Raw genomic sequence first — 19,939 nt, forward strand, 5'->3', positions numbered from 1 at the left:
ACAATTATAATGTAAGATGTATACAGTATAATAATGTAAGCAGCATTACAAGCAGTTTGGCTAAAACTCTCTGCACAAAATGTTTTAAAGCGTCAGTTCACCCAAATTACACAAAAAAATTAAAAATTTTCTCACTAAGTGCTATATCTAGCCATGCAGATGGCTTTGTCTTATATTTTGGTCATGGGGAGATTGAAATGTCCCTGACTGTATAATTTCTGCCTCTATCCCAACACAAAGGAGTCAAACAGAATTTAATTTTAGTGCAGTATTGAGAAATGACATTTTATTAGCAGCATGTCTTTCTGGAATCTCCATTACTCTGGATAATCCTCAGACTTCACTGTCAAAAGTTTTCATTGGGTCTATTTCTCTGGCAGAAAGTGGTTCCATATACAAAGAGACCACAGAGACTAATATCTCAAAACATTAAAAAAAGATACCTCAAAATCTGGGCAAATAAAACCAAAACTATCTGCATGGCTATATACAGTACCACAGAGGTAAGTGAGCAAATGTGTTTTTTTGGTAATTTGAATGAATCAACCCTTTATACTGAGCTCAACAGTGTTACTGTTCCAACACCTCTCTCTGTTCAAACCAAATAAAATAGACCGTGTGTATGTGATATGAAACTCATAGCCTTTCTTTTCCTCAGTTGTCAGTATGTTTTCTGTTTCCCACATAATACCTGTATTACTGGTAACTGTTTTTGCTTCCCTCTATCCATGACTGGGCCTTATACCATGGGGATATCTAAACAGGAATGGCACAATGAGGGTGTTCTTCCACAGTTTCTTAGTACAGTAAGGACCCCACCACCTCCACCACTACCACATGTGCACACACACCCGCGCACACACCCGCACGCACGCACACACACATGCACACACACACTCCCCCTGCTTGCCATTTTCCCAAGACAAAAGAAAAAGAGGCACATAATATATTTGCAGCTTTGCGAGGAGGGGTGGGGGGGTGAGGGAGAAATCTGCTGCTAGGTTGGGCTTGGCAGACACTGGTGTATGTGTGAGTGTGTGTGTGTGTGTGTGTGTGTGTGTGTGTGCTGTTTATCGTGAGTGGAGACAGGGGTATCACTCAGTGAGACAGAATGCTCTGGGTTCCCCCAGCGGACGATCCTGCTATCAGTGCACCACAACACTACAACAGCACACAGCAGCACCGTGCAGCTTTGCACCATACCCCAGCAGAATAGCATGGTACGGCAGGGGAGAGCAACAAACTTTGCAGCACAGGGCGACACTCTTGCTTTTCTACTCTTAAAAAAAATAGGCCTAAACTTCACTTTTATTCCTGCTATACCCTGATTCTTTTAGAAGTAATTGTAGCAGGTTAAGCTATATATGGCTGAGGCGTAGAGCAGGCACTGGGGGGATCTGACACGTGACGGATCATACTGTGTGGGCTCAGCTTGACTGTTTCTAACACACACACACATGAACCTCCCCTCTTGGCCACTCACCATCACTAAAAAGGGGAAAACCAGCTTTTAAGATCATAGCAAGAGGACAGAATGATGTTAACCAGTTAAAAAAAAAAAAGTGACCTTTATAAACGGATTAAATACTAAACTCGGCTTCATCCATGGTTTTTCATTTTGGGTGTAAACTTCATGAGCAACAGTCATTTTCCCATATGCTTGTAAATGTAGAGGTGAGAGATCGAAGAGTGTGGTGGAGAAAATGTGGATATAAGGAAGGAATGAGGATGGAGCTAAATGCTGAAGATATTAAAATATAAGAGAAAATAAAATCAAGAAAAACAGGGGGGGAGAAAAATGAAGTCGCACAGAGAGACTGAAAAGGGTGAATGTCACAAGGAAGGTAGGGAGGCTGGAGAAGATATTCAATGTATGGACAGAACAGCAGAAGGAGGGAGGGAGGGAAGGAGAGATGGAGGGAAGGATGGAGGGAGAGAGAGGCAGCCCAGTTCATGCCCCTCTCCCCATGCAGTGAGGACTCCTCCCTGGGGGGACTCAGACTTTAAGCCCCTGCCCTGCTTTATATTCCCCTTGCTACTGCAGCCAGATCAATCTAGGTAGCTACCCAGTGTAACTCAACCTAGTTCAGTGTAGCCTGGCCCCCAGAGCCCTCTATACAGGATGTAGTTTTAGGAGGAATGGAGGCTGGTGTCAGGCAAATTTGTAAATGTACCACTAGTATACAAATATTAGAAGCAGACTTTGAAAGGATTATATCAGTGTTTTTGCATGTGTTAGCCAATTACCACAATTCACATGTACTTTACATTACTGTCAGCTGTCCGCAAAGCATACAGTACTGTTTTATATTTCTCAATGTCTTTTTCACTGTATAATCCATCACAATGTACATCGTGTCTGCTTTTATTTTTTTGTCAAAGTTAATTTATTATTTCCTGGTAATGCAATTATAAGTGCAGACGTATTTGAAAAGCCAGCACTGCATTACCGCAAAAATATAACATAATTCACAATAATGCAGACAAGATGTTCACTGCCATGAATTACCGCACTCAAGTTAAGTCTCTGCGAATAGATTTTTTTTTTTATACCAAATGGAAATGAATGGAAATCAATTAAAGCTGGGAAGTAAGTAAAATACGTTCACCTAAAACAGCACGGTATGTTTCACATCTGTGCATCTCCATGACTATTCAACTGTGAACTACACTCCGCTCTGGAGCAGTGTATCACACGGGGTGGAAAAATGTGTACAAGTCATCAAGGGAATCCAGCATAAAGCTATTTTGTTCTTTCTAGAGGTTAACAACCACTCTCCAAGTTTAAACTTGCTTTCTGTACAAAAAATGACAAAAAAAACATTGAAAGTATGGAGCCAGAACATTTTATGACCCTCATGGAATTATTGAGAGTAAAGACTCACAAGGATTCAACTACTATCAACTTAAATCAAACTATTAGGTAGCTATATGTCTACTATTGCAAACTTCATAGCTCATAAATATTCCATCAGGGTATAAGTATGTGTTGTCCGTTAAGTCACCTAGGCTGCAAAAACTTAACAAGGATGACACCACATGATCTAATTAATTCCCCATTACGTAAAAATTTTGAGCCCTATGAAAACCACATTTCTCAATCTTTAAGCCACGCCTTAGCAAACTCCATCCACTGAGGAAGAGCACAAGCTACGCTGGAAAAGCATGGATCTTTGGAAGATATTTTATTGTCAAAATGCTTAATTTTACCATCAGTCACCACACACACACACACACACACACACACACACACACACCAGTTGAATGCTAACATAACAGTTTAGTTTTAGGAATGTGGATATTCATACACCTTGTTCCAAAAACACGCAGTCTTTGAAACAGCCCAGCTCGTTCCTGCTCTCAATTCATTACCTCTTAGCTGTATGATCTATCTGATCCGACATAATGGCAACACCATGGAGCAATTTTAAAGCTGTGTACTGGGTGGCTGACTTAAATACCTCACATTAATTATGTTGCACTTCTCAGGACATTTTATTTTTTACATCTATGGGAACAAACGCCTCCTCAGTTTGATTCAAAAGGTATGCTTTAAGACTTTGAGGTTCTAGTTACTGTTTGAAATGTTTAATAAATGCAAGAAAACTGGTTTGTGCAAAGCTATCTCATCCATATGTGTCAACCACAGTGTAAGGCTACAGTGGTTTGCAGCAGGCAGGGACCCTGGTTATCCAGCCAGTGCTTCAACAGTATAATGACATAGTCAGCAGGGCTACTAACACATCAGCACTGGAAACCACAGTGTCTCCACTCACCCTTTCTTCACCTCTTCCTCGCGCACGCTCTTGTGCCCTCTTTATCACCTCCCCTCTTCCTTTCCTTCTCTCTCGTTCCCTCCATCCCCCATTCTCCGTCCTCTTTCACCTCCCTCCTAAACCCCCTGTCGTCATCTTAGATTCCCCCCTTCCTGCATACCCCACCTTTTCCTCACCCTTACCAACACCCCTCGTCCCCCCTTTCGCCCCCCTTTTCCCAATTAGTCTGTCTGTGTGCAGCTACCCAGCCGATCTCTGCCCATCCTGCCGGTGCTGGTTCGCTCACCCAGCCCCTCTGGCGAACATGACAAAGAGAGATCCTCAGTATTCAAACAGACACACTGCTTTCAAATGCCGAATGGCAGGGTCGACCTGGGTGCAGCTTTAAGCAAAATATTCAAATTCTCAGCCTTTCTTTTTTAAGAATTTGCATGGATATGCATTCATTTGCAATGTGTAAAGGCACAAGGACAGCTGAGCCTTGGTTATGAGAGGGGAATAAAATAAATAATGCAGAATAAAAATGTATGATGGTATGAAACCTTGATTGGGCAGACTGCTGGATTAAAACTAAGCTCAAAATGGATAAAAACACAAAGTCAGAAACAAATGACTCAGATGCATTTTTGGCACCAAGCAACTGATGAACTGATGACTGATGAACTGATGCACTTTTACTGAAAAAAGAGAGTGAGTTAGTGTGTGATCTAATCTAGTGTAAACAACAAACTTCCTCAACAACTTCCTGTTTGTTCAGTGACCTCTAAACTGCACCAGATACCGAAAGGTTGCTGGGTGTGATTCTTGAATGAGAAAGAAAGAGAATTAGAGGAAGTGGCAAATATATTAAAACAGAGAGAAGGACTGAGAGAACGCAAACAGGAAGACAGAGAGACAGAGAGAACGCAAACAGGAAGACAGAGAGATAGAGGAAAGGTAGAAGCTGTTTTCTGTGTCTCGCTGGTGGAGTTTACAAGCGTCAAGTGCCGGCCGAGTTCACCGCCGTCGTCGTTGTACAGCAGCATCAGCAATTAACAAACAGCACACCGCTTCGAATTTTTCATCATCACTAGCGACTTCAGTTTTGCCAAACTTCCACTGACATGTCGAGTTTACTACAAGAGGAAGAAATACACTGGACCTTGTTTACATCTAAGTTGTTGTTGGTAATGTAGAAGTGCTCACTCACACTGAGACTGTGTGGTGTTTTTAGGTCTGTTCTATGTTGCACTGAGGTCCATGAGTAAGGGACAACATTTCAATTGCCTGTATGTGAAGCACATTTGTGGAAATGACAATAAACCTGGACCTGAGGATAAACTGGGGGAATTTAAATGTTTAATTCCATTATAGAGCGTCTAGAATAAAAAGCATTAACATTGTGGAGCCTAAAATAAAGGCATAATTGGTTATGACACAATGAGCAGTTTTTGTTCCGCTGAGGCAAACAAGAGGATAAATCATCAATCACTAACCAATAAATATGGAAAAAGGGCACAAGAGATTAATCTCCTGTCATGTTATAGACTACAGCATATTAATCCAATGCTTTACAAGTATCAAACAATCTATATCTGCAACTCCTGCGTCCAGCAATGTTTCTCAGCCCCCTACATCTTCCAGAACAATACCATTATTTTTCTATCCTCGTGAAATAAATGCAGGAATGGTGGCCACTGGAAAGTGTTGCATGAGTGATATTATAGTTAAAACCTGCTTGACCACAGAAAGGAATGCATATCACTATAAACCACACTCTGACTATACTCTTGACAGGAAATTTAGAGAGTGGAAACCAGAATTTACTCTCTGATGTCAAAACGTATCTGTGTCTGGAACATGACACTCTCTAGGATCCCACCTCTGCAGGTGACCCTAACTTCTGACCTTCTTGATGAGGGGGAATAAACAAAGACAATGATACAGTGGGGATCAGGGTACTTAATTCATTTTATTCAACTAATGTCAGAGTGATGCCTGCATAGATGATTAGAAGGGGGTCAACTGGGACCATATGTTAAAAGAAGGTGATAATTCATTTCTATTGGACAATATGCAATAACAAAAGTAATAGGAAGGTAATCTTAAACCTTGTCTTGGATTTCCACAGGCGAAACAAATAGAATTTGTTAAACTGCTCATTTATATAAGCCCACAGCTACATTTTAAGGGCAGCTCAATTTATAGAAGTGAAAACATCATGTGAAACCCCCCTCTGATGTAGATGCAGGAAGAGTGTAAAATAAAGATGCAGTGTAAGAGAGAGAACAAGACAAAGCAAAAGACATAAAATGAGTTAGAAGGACAAAGACAGTGACAGATAGACACAGACAGAAACAGGGGAGAGAAGAGAAGCCAGATTTAGAGATGGGATGAAAAAAAAAAAAACAAGAGAATAGTGAGGAGAGAAGCAGAAGAACAATGGGCAGAGACACAGCCTCTTCTGGCCGCTGCAGACCTCAGACCCTGCAGAGATTCCTTTCATTAGGCTTTAATAGTATGCTGCCGGCTTGCCATTCTGACCTGCGCTCTGTGCCGGTAATAAGAACGGCCTTCAGAGCCGGACCAAAGCAACAGAGCTGCTTGAGAGGGGGAAGATGGAGAGGGGGGGTGGTGGAGCGACGTGGAGGGGCATATGAGCCGATGAGGTTCACTTTCAAATTGACACGGGGGCGTTACATTTTCACATTCTTGCTCACTCTGCCCACACTGATAGGAGAGGGAGATGGGGGAAGAGGGAGTTTTGTCTTTTTTTTTTTTAAATCCCCTCAACAAGTTTCTGTTCCCAGTGACCCCTCTGTCTCTGGTGAGGGAGGTTATTTTAGTTAACAACAGTCCCGTGTTACCAGAGCCCTTCTTCAAGATGTGTTCAAGGTGGTAGATTGATCTTCTGGCCTCTTCAAGCACATGACAACACCTGACAGGTACATGTGTTCTTATATTCATATGTGTATGTGCCACCTCTACAGCAAGAAAAAAAACCCTGTTTGCTGAAAATAGTTGTCATTTTCAAATCTGTACTTCTGGACCCTTACGGACATCACAGATGCCTAAACCAAGGACAAAATGAAGGCCATAGCTTGGGTCTCCTGTGAACCACTTAAGAGCACAAGTTTCCACTGGCTTCAACACCTTATATCCATCCCCTTGAATGGAAATGTCACTGTGAAATTAGCTGCCCAGAAGCCATTGCATTTACCAGCACTGTTGTCTCTACTTAAGTCTAAGAAAGATGCTTCAATTCTTTTTTTTCTCCCCTTTTTAGGCTACAATGCACACGTAGGATGATAATAATTTCTGTTAACCTCCGATGTCCAGTCCCAAACTCGTTCCCCTCCTATCAGCCGTTAATGAGTCACCTCCAACATTACATTCCATTGGGGTAGTATGCATGCCATCCAGTGTATTGTACTCATTTATTTTCTGCTTTTTCCACAATGGATGTATTTATGTTATGGGGTGAAGGGGCATATTGCATGGAGAATAAGTATGTGGCGTCAACAATAACAGGGTGCATTATTCCAGTGCTAATACCCTGTCCTGCTGATGTCCTTTCTACATATCACAGATGGGCTCAGACAGGGGAGAGCGGCAGTATTATGCCTCTGCCGAGATCTTCCACTGAATATATTACCATGTGATAGGGGGAGATGTCTCACTCCCTAACACACACACATACACACACACTTGTAGTGTTGGGCCAAGAGAGCTGCATATGCCCCAAACATACAAGCATGGGCTTCATTAATGAAGTGCCAGGAGGAGAGGGATAGGGATAGGGATAGGGATAGAGAGAGAGAGAGAGAGAGAGAGAGAGAGAGAGAGAGAGAGAGAGAGAGAGAGAGAGAGAGAGAGAGAGAGAGAGAGAGAGAGCACGTGCGTGTGTGTGTGTGTGTGTGTGTGTGTGTGTGTGTGTGTGTGTGTGTGTGTATGAAGCAGCCGGGGGGGATTTCCTTCTTTAAGCTTTCAGCTCCCACTGGGCTTAGCTCGACTGTATGAACCCTGATGTGGGCCTGCCTCTAACACATGGCGTCACGCATTCACACACACACACACACACACACACACACACACACACACACACACACACACACACACGGAAACACATGGACTCTAACACACGGACATACACACAAAGAATGTATACATTGAAGCCCAGCAGGGGAGCAACAGTGCAACACTGGCTCCTAAACATTTGGCAGTGGACATCTCATTGACAGATGTACATGGAATCTAGCAGAGAGGGTTAGGTCATCACTGCACCCTCCTTTTCCTCCCTCTCCCTCCCCTCCCTCTCTCCAGCCTTCTCTCCTTTTACACAACACCCTATTTGTTCTGCCACTGCTTCTCTCTCTGTGTCTGGCTGGTGGCTGCTGGTTGTGCCATGCATGGGGTAGTTAAGGAAAAATGCATGCAAATTGAGCCACATCGTTATATGTGTGATAGCTCTGTTGGCAACAGCAGTATGTGGTTCGGGTAAGTCTGGCATCTGATACCGTAAATATGAGCTCCATGGTTGACAGGGACAACCTGTTTCCAAGTGTTGATGCGCTCTTTCTTCCTCTGTGACTGACACCATAATACTGAGCGAGTTTGGCAGCGTTCTCAAATATAATATACATAAATTTTGGAGCATATGTGCTGAAGCATTACAGTCCACTCCGCATATGTTAAACCCAACAAGGGGCTTTGACAAATGGGTGTTAAATTCAAGTTTCCATTACGAAACAAAACAAGGTGGAACAGTGTCTAACCACATGACTAACAATCTCCCTGTTCCTATTCTAAAATCTCTGTTCCCTTACTGTGGCCATGTGTCTAAAGACTGTTTCAAACAGGCCACAACAGCAGCTACATTTAAGCATTTTTAAAATCTCTGATAAACAAAGAGTGCTTTGATTGAAGCCAGAGTTTAACTTTGTGGCTGTTTGATATTTCTTTCCCTGTAGAGTTGTCTTCGTCTATTGTTTTTTGCTGCACTGACACCAGTGCTCCAATTCTGAAATGTGGAAAACTTGAATCTTTTGACTCACCACCTGTTAACCATCTTACAGCGTGCCTTTCAATCCTCAATATCCTCAAGAGTGAAAGGTTTACACCTTTGAAAATGTTCACAACAATCTCTCTTTTGCACATATCTGATGATTCATTGACCAGGTAGAAACTAACTCAAATTCACCCTGAATTTATTGTACTTTGCTTTCAAAACAATTCCTCCTTGGAGCGGATTGGCAGAGGAGCCATATGCAATAAGTGCAGTTAGCTAATAGGATGAGTGACTTGTAGGATGGGTGCATCTGTAGCTGAATCCACTACTGTCCACCTGCAGCTTGGGAAAGACAAGCAGCCAACGGCTCTTTACCCCACTGCCAAAACACACCATTGCTTTCTTTTTCGCCAGTCACTGGGCGATGCTGGAGAGATGTGAGCAACGGGGCGTAAAAACACTTCCCCTGCTCTCGTCTTCCACCACCCTCCTTCTCCCAGGAAGCGAGCCCAGAGGTCAGCGCAATCAAGACCCATGAGCAACAAAGGGCCCTAGTTAGGCGTCCAGCTCAGTGCCCGAGCAAAAGGCCAGCTTAGTGGGGCAAGACTGTCCATTAGGCAAGACCCTGGAACACCCCAGGGATCTGAGGTGAAAAGGGTTAGAAAGAAGAATAAAAACACTATCAACCCAGACACACACACACACATATTCTCAAAGACATACACAGATCATATGAGGCCTTGTTTGACACTGCTGTCACGGTGCAGTGAAGGGGAAAGACGAGAACCTGTGACACGCTGAGACATCACACACATACATGTACGCAAATACACACACACACACACACACACACACACACACACACACACACACACACACACACACACACACACGACAGACACATATTTAGGCCTATACTTCTCTACACACACAAACAAAAAAAGCCTTGAATTTCCATCTTTTTCATCTCTCAGTTTCCCACACCTTGTGCCTTGCTGTTACAGCTTCATATAACTGGCTGCAGCAGCACCCAAAGAGCTGACAAAATACTCACAGCTCACCACACAACATCACCACTTTTCTGTCTCCTATCTTTTTGGAAGATGGGTGGGGGAGATGGCTTTGTCCTTGTGAAAAGCCTGTGCTCTGACAGAGTTGCTGTATTTTTCTGTGCAGCATCATCCCCTTCACAGCTATCAATACATGCCTTCCTCTGTCAACCACACTCAGCCTATATTAACTTTATAATGCAGTGAATTAGTATTTCTTTGAATATATCACCTATGTCACTCATTTGTGGCATTTCACATCTAAGTTTTACAATTAGTTGGAAACTGCAGAAACAACCCGAGTAAGGAAGTCATTTTTGAAATCATCAGGGGATTTTATGTTGGGTTTGTAAACCTTGAGGCCACAAAATTTACTCTTTACATAGAAAAACATGTATATTTTTGGATTTCTACAAACGTAACGTTGCATTCCTAAAACTTTAACTGCCAAACTTACTCTGTCTACTTTTCAATGCACTCCACTTTTCTCTCATTTTCTCTCACATTTTGTAATTCCACATGCCTCTCACCTTCCCTTCATCTTTCTACCTCCCTACATCATCACTTCTTCACCTCCTTCCCACCTTAACTGTCACCCATTTTGTCATACATCTCTTTTCAAACCCAGCTAGTTCCCATTCTTTTCTTTGTGTCCTCTTGGGTCTACCTCTTCTCCTATACAACTTCTCTACATTGCTCCCTATATAAGGTCTCAACTGGGGCCACATATCATTGTCTTCAGGTTAGCGTCCCTGGCCCCTTGCTACTGCACCCACCTCGACTTCACCACCGCTCTCGACCACTATCTCCTTCTCTTCTCAGGGTCAACGCTCAGCTCCCTCAGGGCTGAAGCCACCAATCATGTCCGCCAGCTCCTCTCCTTTACCTCAATCCCTCAGACCACTGCTCCCTCACCCATCCACCCGACCTCTCCTCCAAAGTGCCCCCTCCCTGCCTCCCCTACCCAGGCCCAGTCCAGAGAGCAGTTGGCCACCAATCACAGCATGTCAGATGGGCTGTCCTGATGGAGCATGGTGTCAGAGCAACACTCAGAGTTGCCGAGGTTGAAGCCTCGAGAGACCATCAGCCTCTCTTGTTCGCTCCTTTCTTTGTCTGTCCCTCCCTCACATTCTGTCTGACTGATGACACCATGAGATTTTGAGCAGAGATCTACATACAGGACGACTTGAACGGGAAATAAGTTCAGTTCAGGCTGAAGTCATGGCAGCTCAAAAAACTTGACAATGGTTAAAAACTAAATAAGCAAGATGACAGGAATTTATAATATATCTATAAAAGAGACAAACAAAATATACTTGGAAACGATTTACAGCTGTTAAAAACATGGCTACAGGCAGAACAACTGGTAGACTGTTGCTATATTTGCCTTATTCCCATGTCTAATATGCCAAAGCATGATGACATGACATTTAGTTAAGACGCTGACCATTCTGCTACAGTGAAGTGTGATAGAAGCAAATATTTTTTACCATTTCAAAAACCTGCTGTAAACATAAGGTATTGGTGATAGAACCAATAGAACCAAAGAACAAGAGCTTCTAGGCTCCTTTTTTTGCACAGAATTGTAACATTGATGCAAAACCTACATCGAAGAAGAAGCAAAAAAATTTCCTCCATTTAAGAGCATTAGTTCAAAATGCAATTTAGCATCGAGACATGGTGTGTCTTCAGTAAGGTGTAAGGGGACTGGAGACAGAATTTGCTCTCTTCACCACTTGGCAATGTACAAAGTCGGAAGAAAATTGCTCATATACAGTCCTGAAATGCATTTAATAGGACAAATGAATTATACATAGCAATGCATGTGAATTAAGTCATAGATGTTTCCTTTTAGGATGGAATCATACCTGCTGTAGCCTTGGAATAAATTAAAAACAGCATGTCATGTGGTCAACTTGAAGCAGTATGCAGCAGGAATATCAAAGGTTCCCGATTAAAATGTGTGGAATAGCCATGGAGAGTTGAGTTCAGCTTGTGTTAGCTGAGAGAAGACCTTGCAGTAAAATCTATTCATAATTGAATATTTTCTTTATTTCTCTCTGGATATTATCCTGCAACCAGACTGGCAACAACAAAAAAATGCAGTTTGTGAAAAAATAAGATACAGTTTTTGGAAACAAGAAGGTTGATGAACTGGGGAGGGGGTAAGAGATACAAAAGGGACAGAAGGATGAGGGATACTGCAAAAGTAGAAAAATGGACTGGAGACTGGCAAACAGGGAAAGATTAACGGGAGCACTACGATGTTTGACCAGAATGACGTGTAACAATGATATGCCAGGAAAGCACACATAATGTTATCTCTCTGTGCATGTGAGTGAGCGCAAGTATGATATGCAGGTATACTGGGGGAGGAAAGCTACTTGTAAACTGTGAGGAAGGAATGTGCAAGAAAGCAAAATGGAGACAAAGAGGAGGAGAAGTGTACGAGAAGATAAAGTATAACCAGAGGATAAACAGAAAATAAACTGCACAAGAGTGCGAGCAGAATATGAACTAATCGTATGTATTTCCTGGGAGTAAGAATCCTATTTCATCCATTTCCATGGAGCATAGAGAGGTGGCAGTGTCTATTGAAAGGATCTTCATCAGGTAGACAAGCTTTATTAGAAACACCATTCTAACACTCTCTTTACTCTCAAAACAAACTCAACTCTTCATCGCATGCATCCCACAGGATGGTGGAAACATTATTTTTCTGCTCCATGTTGACATGATTGCATCACATCCTTTCTGCAGATTTGTCAGCTGCACATTCACGCTGCCAATCTCCCGTTCTACCACATCCTTAAGGTTATCCACTGGATTCAGATCTGGTGACTGGGGAGGCCTCTGAAGTAAACTGATTTCATTGTCACGTCTGTGACACTAGTTTGAGACAACTCGTGCTTTGTGACATGGTGCATTATCATGCTGGAAGTAGCCATTAGAAGATCTGTGGTCATAAACAGATGCACATGATTGGGAACAATACTGTGATAGGCTGTGGCATTCAAACCATGACTGATTGGTATGAAGGGGACCAAAGTGTGTCTGATGACACCTTTTGTAGTTTTTTGAGTTTTTGGTCATTGAGTAGATACTAGTATAATATGCTTATAAACCATTTTTACTTTCACCTGTATAAGCATCTATGAATATTTCAGTATTTGTTATGGATTATCTGGTTTGGGACTTCTGATGGTCAGAAAAACACAGATGATCTACAAGTGCCTTTAAAAATTCTGTCAAATCAGTTCAAATGACTTACACAAATTCTGAAGGTTACCAGACTCTCAATGAGATACGACTCAACAGAAGGACACAATGTCACATTAAGTAGAATGTGAACTACATCCAGTGACGGTGAGAACTAATATACAAAACACATAGTTATGGACCTTGAGGATTCAGCTAAATGACTTTGTTCGTTAAACCCTTTAAGTGCAAAGTGGGCTGACAGCTGTGATGACTATGCATGAGAATGACACGGCAAATATCACCAAAGCTCAAAACTAACTAACTAAAAAAAAAAAAAACATATACAGTGTATGAAGACAAAAACATAAAGAAATACATTATTAACTACTGGAGGCTGTTTGCCTTAAAAATATGTTTGTGTCTGTTAGGGTGAAAGGTGCAGCAGCTTCCAAGACTGTGTGGAGTAACTTAACATTTTTAATACTGTGGAGTTGCTCACAGTCTCTATAAGTTTTCAAATGGTCTTCTGTTTGTGGAACTTGCTGAGTGTTTATCATATTATCCTCTGTTCTCTACGGAGAAGTGGGCCCTATACACACCACACTGTGGTTAGCTAGAATTAACTGGCAGAATCATTTTCAGTTTGTGTATGTGTGTCAATGTGCCTGTGTGTGTGTGTGTGTGTGTGTGTGTGTGTGTGTGTGTGTGTGTGTCTGCATGTGTGCGTGTTCTGTCTACTGTGTTTTTCCACAACTTTGGGATGAGATCTGAGAGGAAACGGACAGATTTCCATCTGTCTGCTCCATTTGCAAAAAAAAAAAAAAAAAAGGAAAAAAAAAAGCCCTTCTTGCGATTCAAATATATGCTTTAGCCACCTCTCTCTTCCCCTCCCTCTCTTCCATCTCTCCCTCTCTATCCAAGTGGCATCTGTAGATGACCAGGGCATCAAGAGTCTCAGGGGCTGAGGGAGGAATATGGGGAGCAGGAGGGGAAAAAGAAAAAGAGGAGAAAAAGAAAGAGGGAGCAAGCGCCTCTCACTTCATATTTCCCCAGCACCACCCCGGCGTGCCAGCCAGCCTGCAGTCTGTTCTCCTTTGAGCTTTCTATTCTACCACAGAACAGAAAAAAAATCAATTCATATTTCCATAATCCACACTCCTGTCTGTCTTCATGTCTTTGCCTCTCCCCCTCCTTCCATCCCTCTCCCTCTCTTTCTCTCTCTTTCTGTCTCCTTCTCTCTCCCCTTCTCCCCTGGGGTAGACTAACCCCTCCACCCTGATCCTACGGCCTACAAATGTCATTACGCTGAGCAACAATAACGGCCTAAACAAAAGGAGGCCTTGCTCTGAGCTCTGAGCTCTGAGCCCCTCTACGGAGACTGTTGGCTGCTGCTGCCATATGCTGGCCAGCTCGGGCCACAGAAAGAGACAGAGACTGTGGCTACAGAGGACTCCAGCCTACAGCCCCACAAAGGAGGAAAGGAGGCCTAATCCTGGTAATGAGGCCCGTGAATACAGCCTTTATGTATACAGGGGAAAGGGCCAATCCCTCTGTACACAGCACGCTAACTAGCCATCTTAAGGGCCATCTTATGCACACAAACGATCTGGTCGACAACAGAATGAAAGAAAACTAAGGTTGTGGGGGGCTAAGAAGAGGAGACACGCTGGAGAAGAAGGATGAGGCAGGCCCATGTCAACACATACACCATGTTTACACATTTTTTGGACACTATATTGTGTATGTATATATATATATATATATATATATATATATATATACATTTTGTTTTTTATTTTTCATCTCTCTTGAATTCGGCTGCTCTTTTCACTCCTCTTCCTTCACTACCATTTCCTATGCCTACCTCTGTAATTCTGTAATTTGTTGCTCACACTCTCGTTCCCTCACTCCCTCTACCGCTTACACTGATAGCATGCTCTGGTTCTTGTGGGGCAGGCAGACATCGCCTGAAGCATCTTTTTACAAGCCCGTTTATTCCTCAAAGTGGATCAGAGAGGCAGGAGAGCTGTTTAAACTCACTGGCTTGGTTGCTGTGTTAAGAAATAGTTAGCCTAAAAAAATATTGTTGCCTTTCTCTCTTTCTTTTCTCCTTTTACTTGTCCATTTTCTTCCCTTTCACTGGTGGGCTGCGGCAGTCATCTGTTCAGTGATTTGCTCCAGGTCCTGTTTTGTCCTGTGGCTGCTCTTGGCACAGAAACAATACGCTGCATGTCTTGTTTTTTTTTCCTGTCATATCTAACTGTCGGTGCAAAAATCACATACACACACACGCACACGAGCGCGAGCAAGCACGCACACACACACACACACACACACACACACACACACACACACACACACACACACACAGCCTGAGAAGTCACAGCAACAGAGAGCAACATTCATGGTGTCATCACATGCTGAAGCAACAACAGGAGAATGATTCAGTCTAATCCACTTAGAATGACATGCACAACATAGGAATTAATACTCATATTATTACAGGCTGTGTGGTCGTTTTCATCAAGTTAGATCTAAACTGTTGTGCTTTGAAGGTGAAGCCAGAGATAAAAGAAAAGAAACAAAGACATCCTGCTGAGACTGTGGATTTTTCTAAGAGTAAAGAGCAGGCCTTTTAAATAAAAGGCATATTAAATCAAATATAAATTATTCTAAAGTGTGCATATCCCCCTCCACAAGACAGCTGATAAGATTTATGACTGGCTTAGAGGATAATTCAGGTTTATGACAACAGTAGTTTTGGCAATCATTTCTATCACTAATGATAACTTGGTACTCATCAAGTTAAATGCAGTGACATCACTAAAAAGAAGTCAGATAAACACGAGCATTAAAACAAGAAACTGGTCGAGAAAATCTCCAACTTTTGATTGGCTGATACCAATTATGATACTCCAACTCAGAGCATCAAGTACCAATCTCATACCAGTGCTTTTCTTTTCCCAAATTTAAAATCTGTTTACCTCATCTCATGGAACTTATTGGAATGATTTGTATGTAAGGTAACATGAGGCCAGGGACTGCGTTGGCACTAAAAACTGAGCAGCCCAACACGACAGAAAAAACATTAACAAAGAAAGTAAGAAAGTAAGAAAGAAGAGTAAAATATTACCCCAACTATCTATTGTAAACATCCATTACAGGTTACAGACAGGCTTTCTGGTTAAACTTTGACCCACTGTACTGACCATGGTTGTGCGTACACATAATAAAGGAAACTGCGAGCATTTTAAGAAGACTTAGTTTCACTTTTGCCTCCAAATGAAGTGGTTTAGATAATCTCACTTGTTGTAAACTGTTAGCTTGTTGACAACCTGTGATCATTGTGACTGCTTGTGTTCCTTGCCTGTTTAGAATTCATTCTAGTAATGTTTCTGTGTTCCCAGATCTCTGCTATTTCTTTGGTGAGTACACTGTTATCATAATAGAAATGTAATGTACAAAAATAAGAAAAATGTCCTTATATGATTCTTCAGCCGTACAGACTAGTAAGAGATATTAAGGCATAAACCTGCAAAAGGCAGAACATAGTGTGCCGAAAAAGTACTGCAAAACAGCTGCAGATTTTGCTTTCAGTTTTGAAAATGAACCCGATAATGCTATAAATGTGAAACAAAAGGAAGCAGGCAGAGTAGGACAATGAGAGAGAAAGCAAGAGATACAAACTGAGAGAGAGAGAGAGAGGGGAAAACAGAGGTGTGCATTCCTGTCACGGTTGCATGATAATTACTGATTCGTCGGTTATTGAAGACCTGCTCACTGCTTTTCATTACCAGCAACAGACGTACAATGAGACAGAGAGGAGCAGGAGAGAGACAGACAGAGAGAGAGAGAGGGAGAGAGAGAGAGAGAGAGAGGAGAGGAGGCACAGATAGGGATGAGGAGGAGAGTGGTGGTGGTGGTGGTGGTGGTGATAGGTGTTGGGGGAGGTTACCACAGGATGGCAGGGTGAGTAAGGGCATTAGGAAAGGAAGGGAGATGGGAGAGGAGGGAAGGTAGAGGTTGTCTGTAACAGTGAACGAGTGAGAGAGTGAGGTTCGGAGGGAAAGAGAGAGAGAGAGAGAGAGAGGAAGAGAGTAAGAGAAGTATGAAAAAGCAGAGTGTGTTCCAACCTGGTCTGTGTGGTCCTGGGGGAAGCTCCACAGCACGGTTGGATCTAGAGGTAATTGACAGACAGCATTAATCAGCTGGTGAGAAACACACCGTCTTCGCTAGCTGCCTCAGAACACATACATATTAATGAGAGGGGTGGGGGCAAGGGTGGCTGCTGCGAGTCTGTGCACGCACACACGCAAGCACACACACACATACACACACGTATATACTCACTTATACACACACACACACACACACAGCAGCGCACAGTGAAAGACAAGAGAGTGTGTGCTGTAAATATGCAAATCTATATTCTCAGTGTAGATATGATATCTTATATTATACACCAAATCATGCACATTTAAGAAAGTCATATCAGCACATACTCCAGTTTATTTGCTTAATTACTCCTACATTTATACAAGCCTGGATAATTGCTAGAAAGGTAAAACCTTAGCTGAAGGTTTATTATTATAAAATGGGTTCGTTTTTGTTTTTAGCTTTTTTTCAGTTAACAACATTAGTGCTGAGAGATTAGCCAAGCGGATTAACAGATTTGTAGATCTACAGTAAATTACCCAATTCTGATATTCTCAAATTACTATTATGTGTGTAACTGCAACCAGGTACAAAGAGATTATTACGAATGGAATATATTTTGGCAGGTTTGGGCTGCTGATCGGACTAAATAAGAACTCTTATGACAAAACGTTTGGTAAGCAGTGAGGTATGTGTCATTCCTTCTGCCATTTTATAGACCACATACTAATTGATTAATAAAAAAAAAAAACTGATTGATTGATTAATCCACGGTGAAATAATCATTAGTTGCACTCCTAGAAAACCTAGAACACAATCACAATTTAGTACAGGTTATTCATGTTTAATATAAATAATACAGACACAGGATACACACATTATTCTCTTATTCTTGATGTGTGATCTGTTTATCAAAGATAGGGTGAGCAAATTTACACAAAAATATACCAAAGTGCATAAAACTGCAATATAATTATTGCCTTAGTGTCACTCTTGCAACATGTTAACATTTCCCATAAAGCTAGCTTCCAACCTAAAAAGTAAGCCTCGTTTTTCTCAGGCTCATACAATGTGGTTGAAAGGAAGCAGCCACCCAGCTATTGCCTGAACACAGGGGTCTCTGGTAAACATGGTTTCCACAGCTCCAAGGTCACCCTGTGACCTCAGCAGGAACAGCAAGGGTTTGAAGAGACGACTTCTCGCATGCCAGGTTCACTGTCATGGACATACAGCAGACCTACAGGCTCATGAACACACCTGACTTCTGCCTCAACAAAGCCAGCTGAGTGAAAGTCAAACTGAAGGCAACAAACCTTTTGATAGCATAGGTACTCCAGTCAAAAACAACAATCACTGTGAGTTCAACAGGTGTAACCTGTGAGGTCGATGTATGACCAGTTTAACAAGGGTTATATTTGGCTATGATCCTACCCTAAAGCGTACACCCAAAAACTGAATGTTGACATTATAAAGCCAGAAGAAAAACCACTAAGAGGATATGCAATAAACCACAATGTGTAGAGTAGCTTGTAGTAGCAGGCTGTCTGAGAGAGAGTGGGGAATACAATGGACAAACGGATGACAGGACGCAGCAGAATCCATGATGCCTTACATAATCCTGTTGGATAATTTCATGGGCCCCATCTTGAAAAGAGCGGCACAGGAAAAAAAAAAAAAAAAAAAAAACGCAGCAGAGCTCAAAGCTCTACACTCCAACTCCTACCACCACCCCTCCTTCTCCCTACCCTATGATCTGCCACAGTTAGGGCTATTTTATGCTGATTTACTGGGTGAGAGGATGGGAACTGCTGCTGGAGAATTATACAGGACAGAGGAAAAGGGACAGGAGGTACGGAAGAGAAGAGGAAAGGGGGGGTGGGGGGGTAGGGGGGTGGCCTGTTGTGCTCGGTGTTTGTAACTTTTGGCAGCTCTGCCTACTTTCCACAGTCATTGGCCAGGTGTGCATCAGTATGAAAACCCAGGATGGTTCTAGGTGGAAAGATGAAAACTTTTCTTCACATTCCACATGATCCTGACTGCAGCGCCTGAATTCAAGATCAAGTTCTGACATCAGCTGCAACTGATGTCTGCCGACGCACAGCCTGCATTTAACACACAACAGAACATGTAGAATATAGCTGCCTATTACCTGTAAATGCAATAATCTACTTTAGTAACCTTTAATTTATTTCTTATTCCAGTGATTACAGTAGTAGTACACTACTACAAATCCCTCAGCATGATGAATAGCTTAATGCCCTAGATTTTAAGATAGCCGCTCTAATTAAGTATTTACTACTCAGCTTTTCTGACCTAGTGAAATTGTACTGCCACTTCTGCTCTACAGGCTGTTTTATTCTGTTCTGCTCTACCATCTTTCATTTACCTGTTTCTCTCATTTTTTCTCCATTTCCTGTCCTCCTCGCCTCTCTCTGCTTCCCGTACTTGCCTCAATTTTCTTTTTATATCTTCCACTTGCCCCTTCATCTCAACCTCCGCTGCATCTCTCTGTCCTCTTCACTTTTGCTGCTCTCCACCCCCCAAGCCCCTTTATTTTTCTCACTCTCTTGCGTTCAAATGCCCCTCCCTGCAGACGTGCTGGGCGTGTGGTGGACGCGAGAGGGAGCCTGAAGGGGGGTTAAGGCTGAAAGTTGAAGGTTACAGAGGTGAAGAGGACCCCTGCTGCTCCGCCAGGGGACACAAATGTCACTATGACAGATCCTGGACTGGTTAATCCACCCTCCCCTTTTTTTCAAACAACCCCACCCCCA

The 19,939-nt window shown here is 42.5% G+C and overlaps 1 protein-coding gene across 2 annotated transcripts in view; it reads right to left on the bottom strand.

The window, feature by feature from the left end:
• The window catches only part of dennd1b (DENN/MADD domain containing 1B), a 105,475-nt gene that overhangs the window by 68,300 nt on the left and 17,236 nt on the right, over window positions 1-19,939 (bottom strand). For both annotated transcript variants that reach the window (XM_087173926.1, XM_023406029.2), the window contains exon 3: window positions 17,147-17,190. In XM_087173926.1, the coding sequence (XP_087030052.1) occupies window positions 17,147-17,190 (44 nt within the window). The remainder of the gene's footprint in view (window positions 1-17,146; window positions 17,191-19,939) is intronic.

The sequence above is a fragment of the Seriola lalandi genome, unplaced genomic scaffold (genome assembly GCF_002814215.2).
Source record: "Seriola lalandi dorsalis isolate HSWRI2012SDOR001 ecotype SW California unplaced genomic scaffold, Sedor1 jcf7180002054293, whole genome shotgun sequence".
Lineage (NCBI taxonomy): Eukaryota > Metazoa > Chordata > Actinopteri > Carangiformes > Carangidae > Seriola > Seriola lalandi.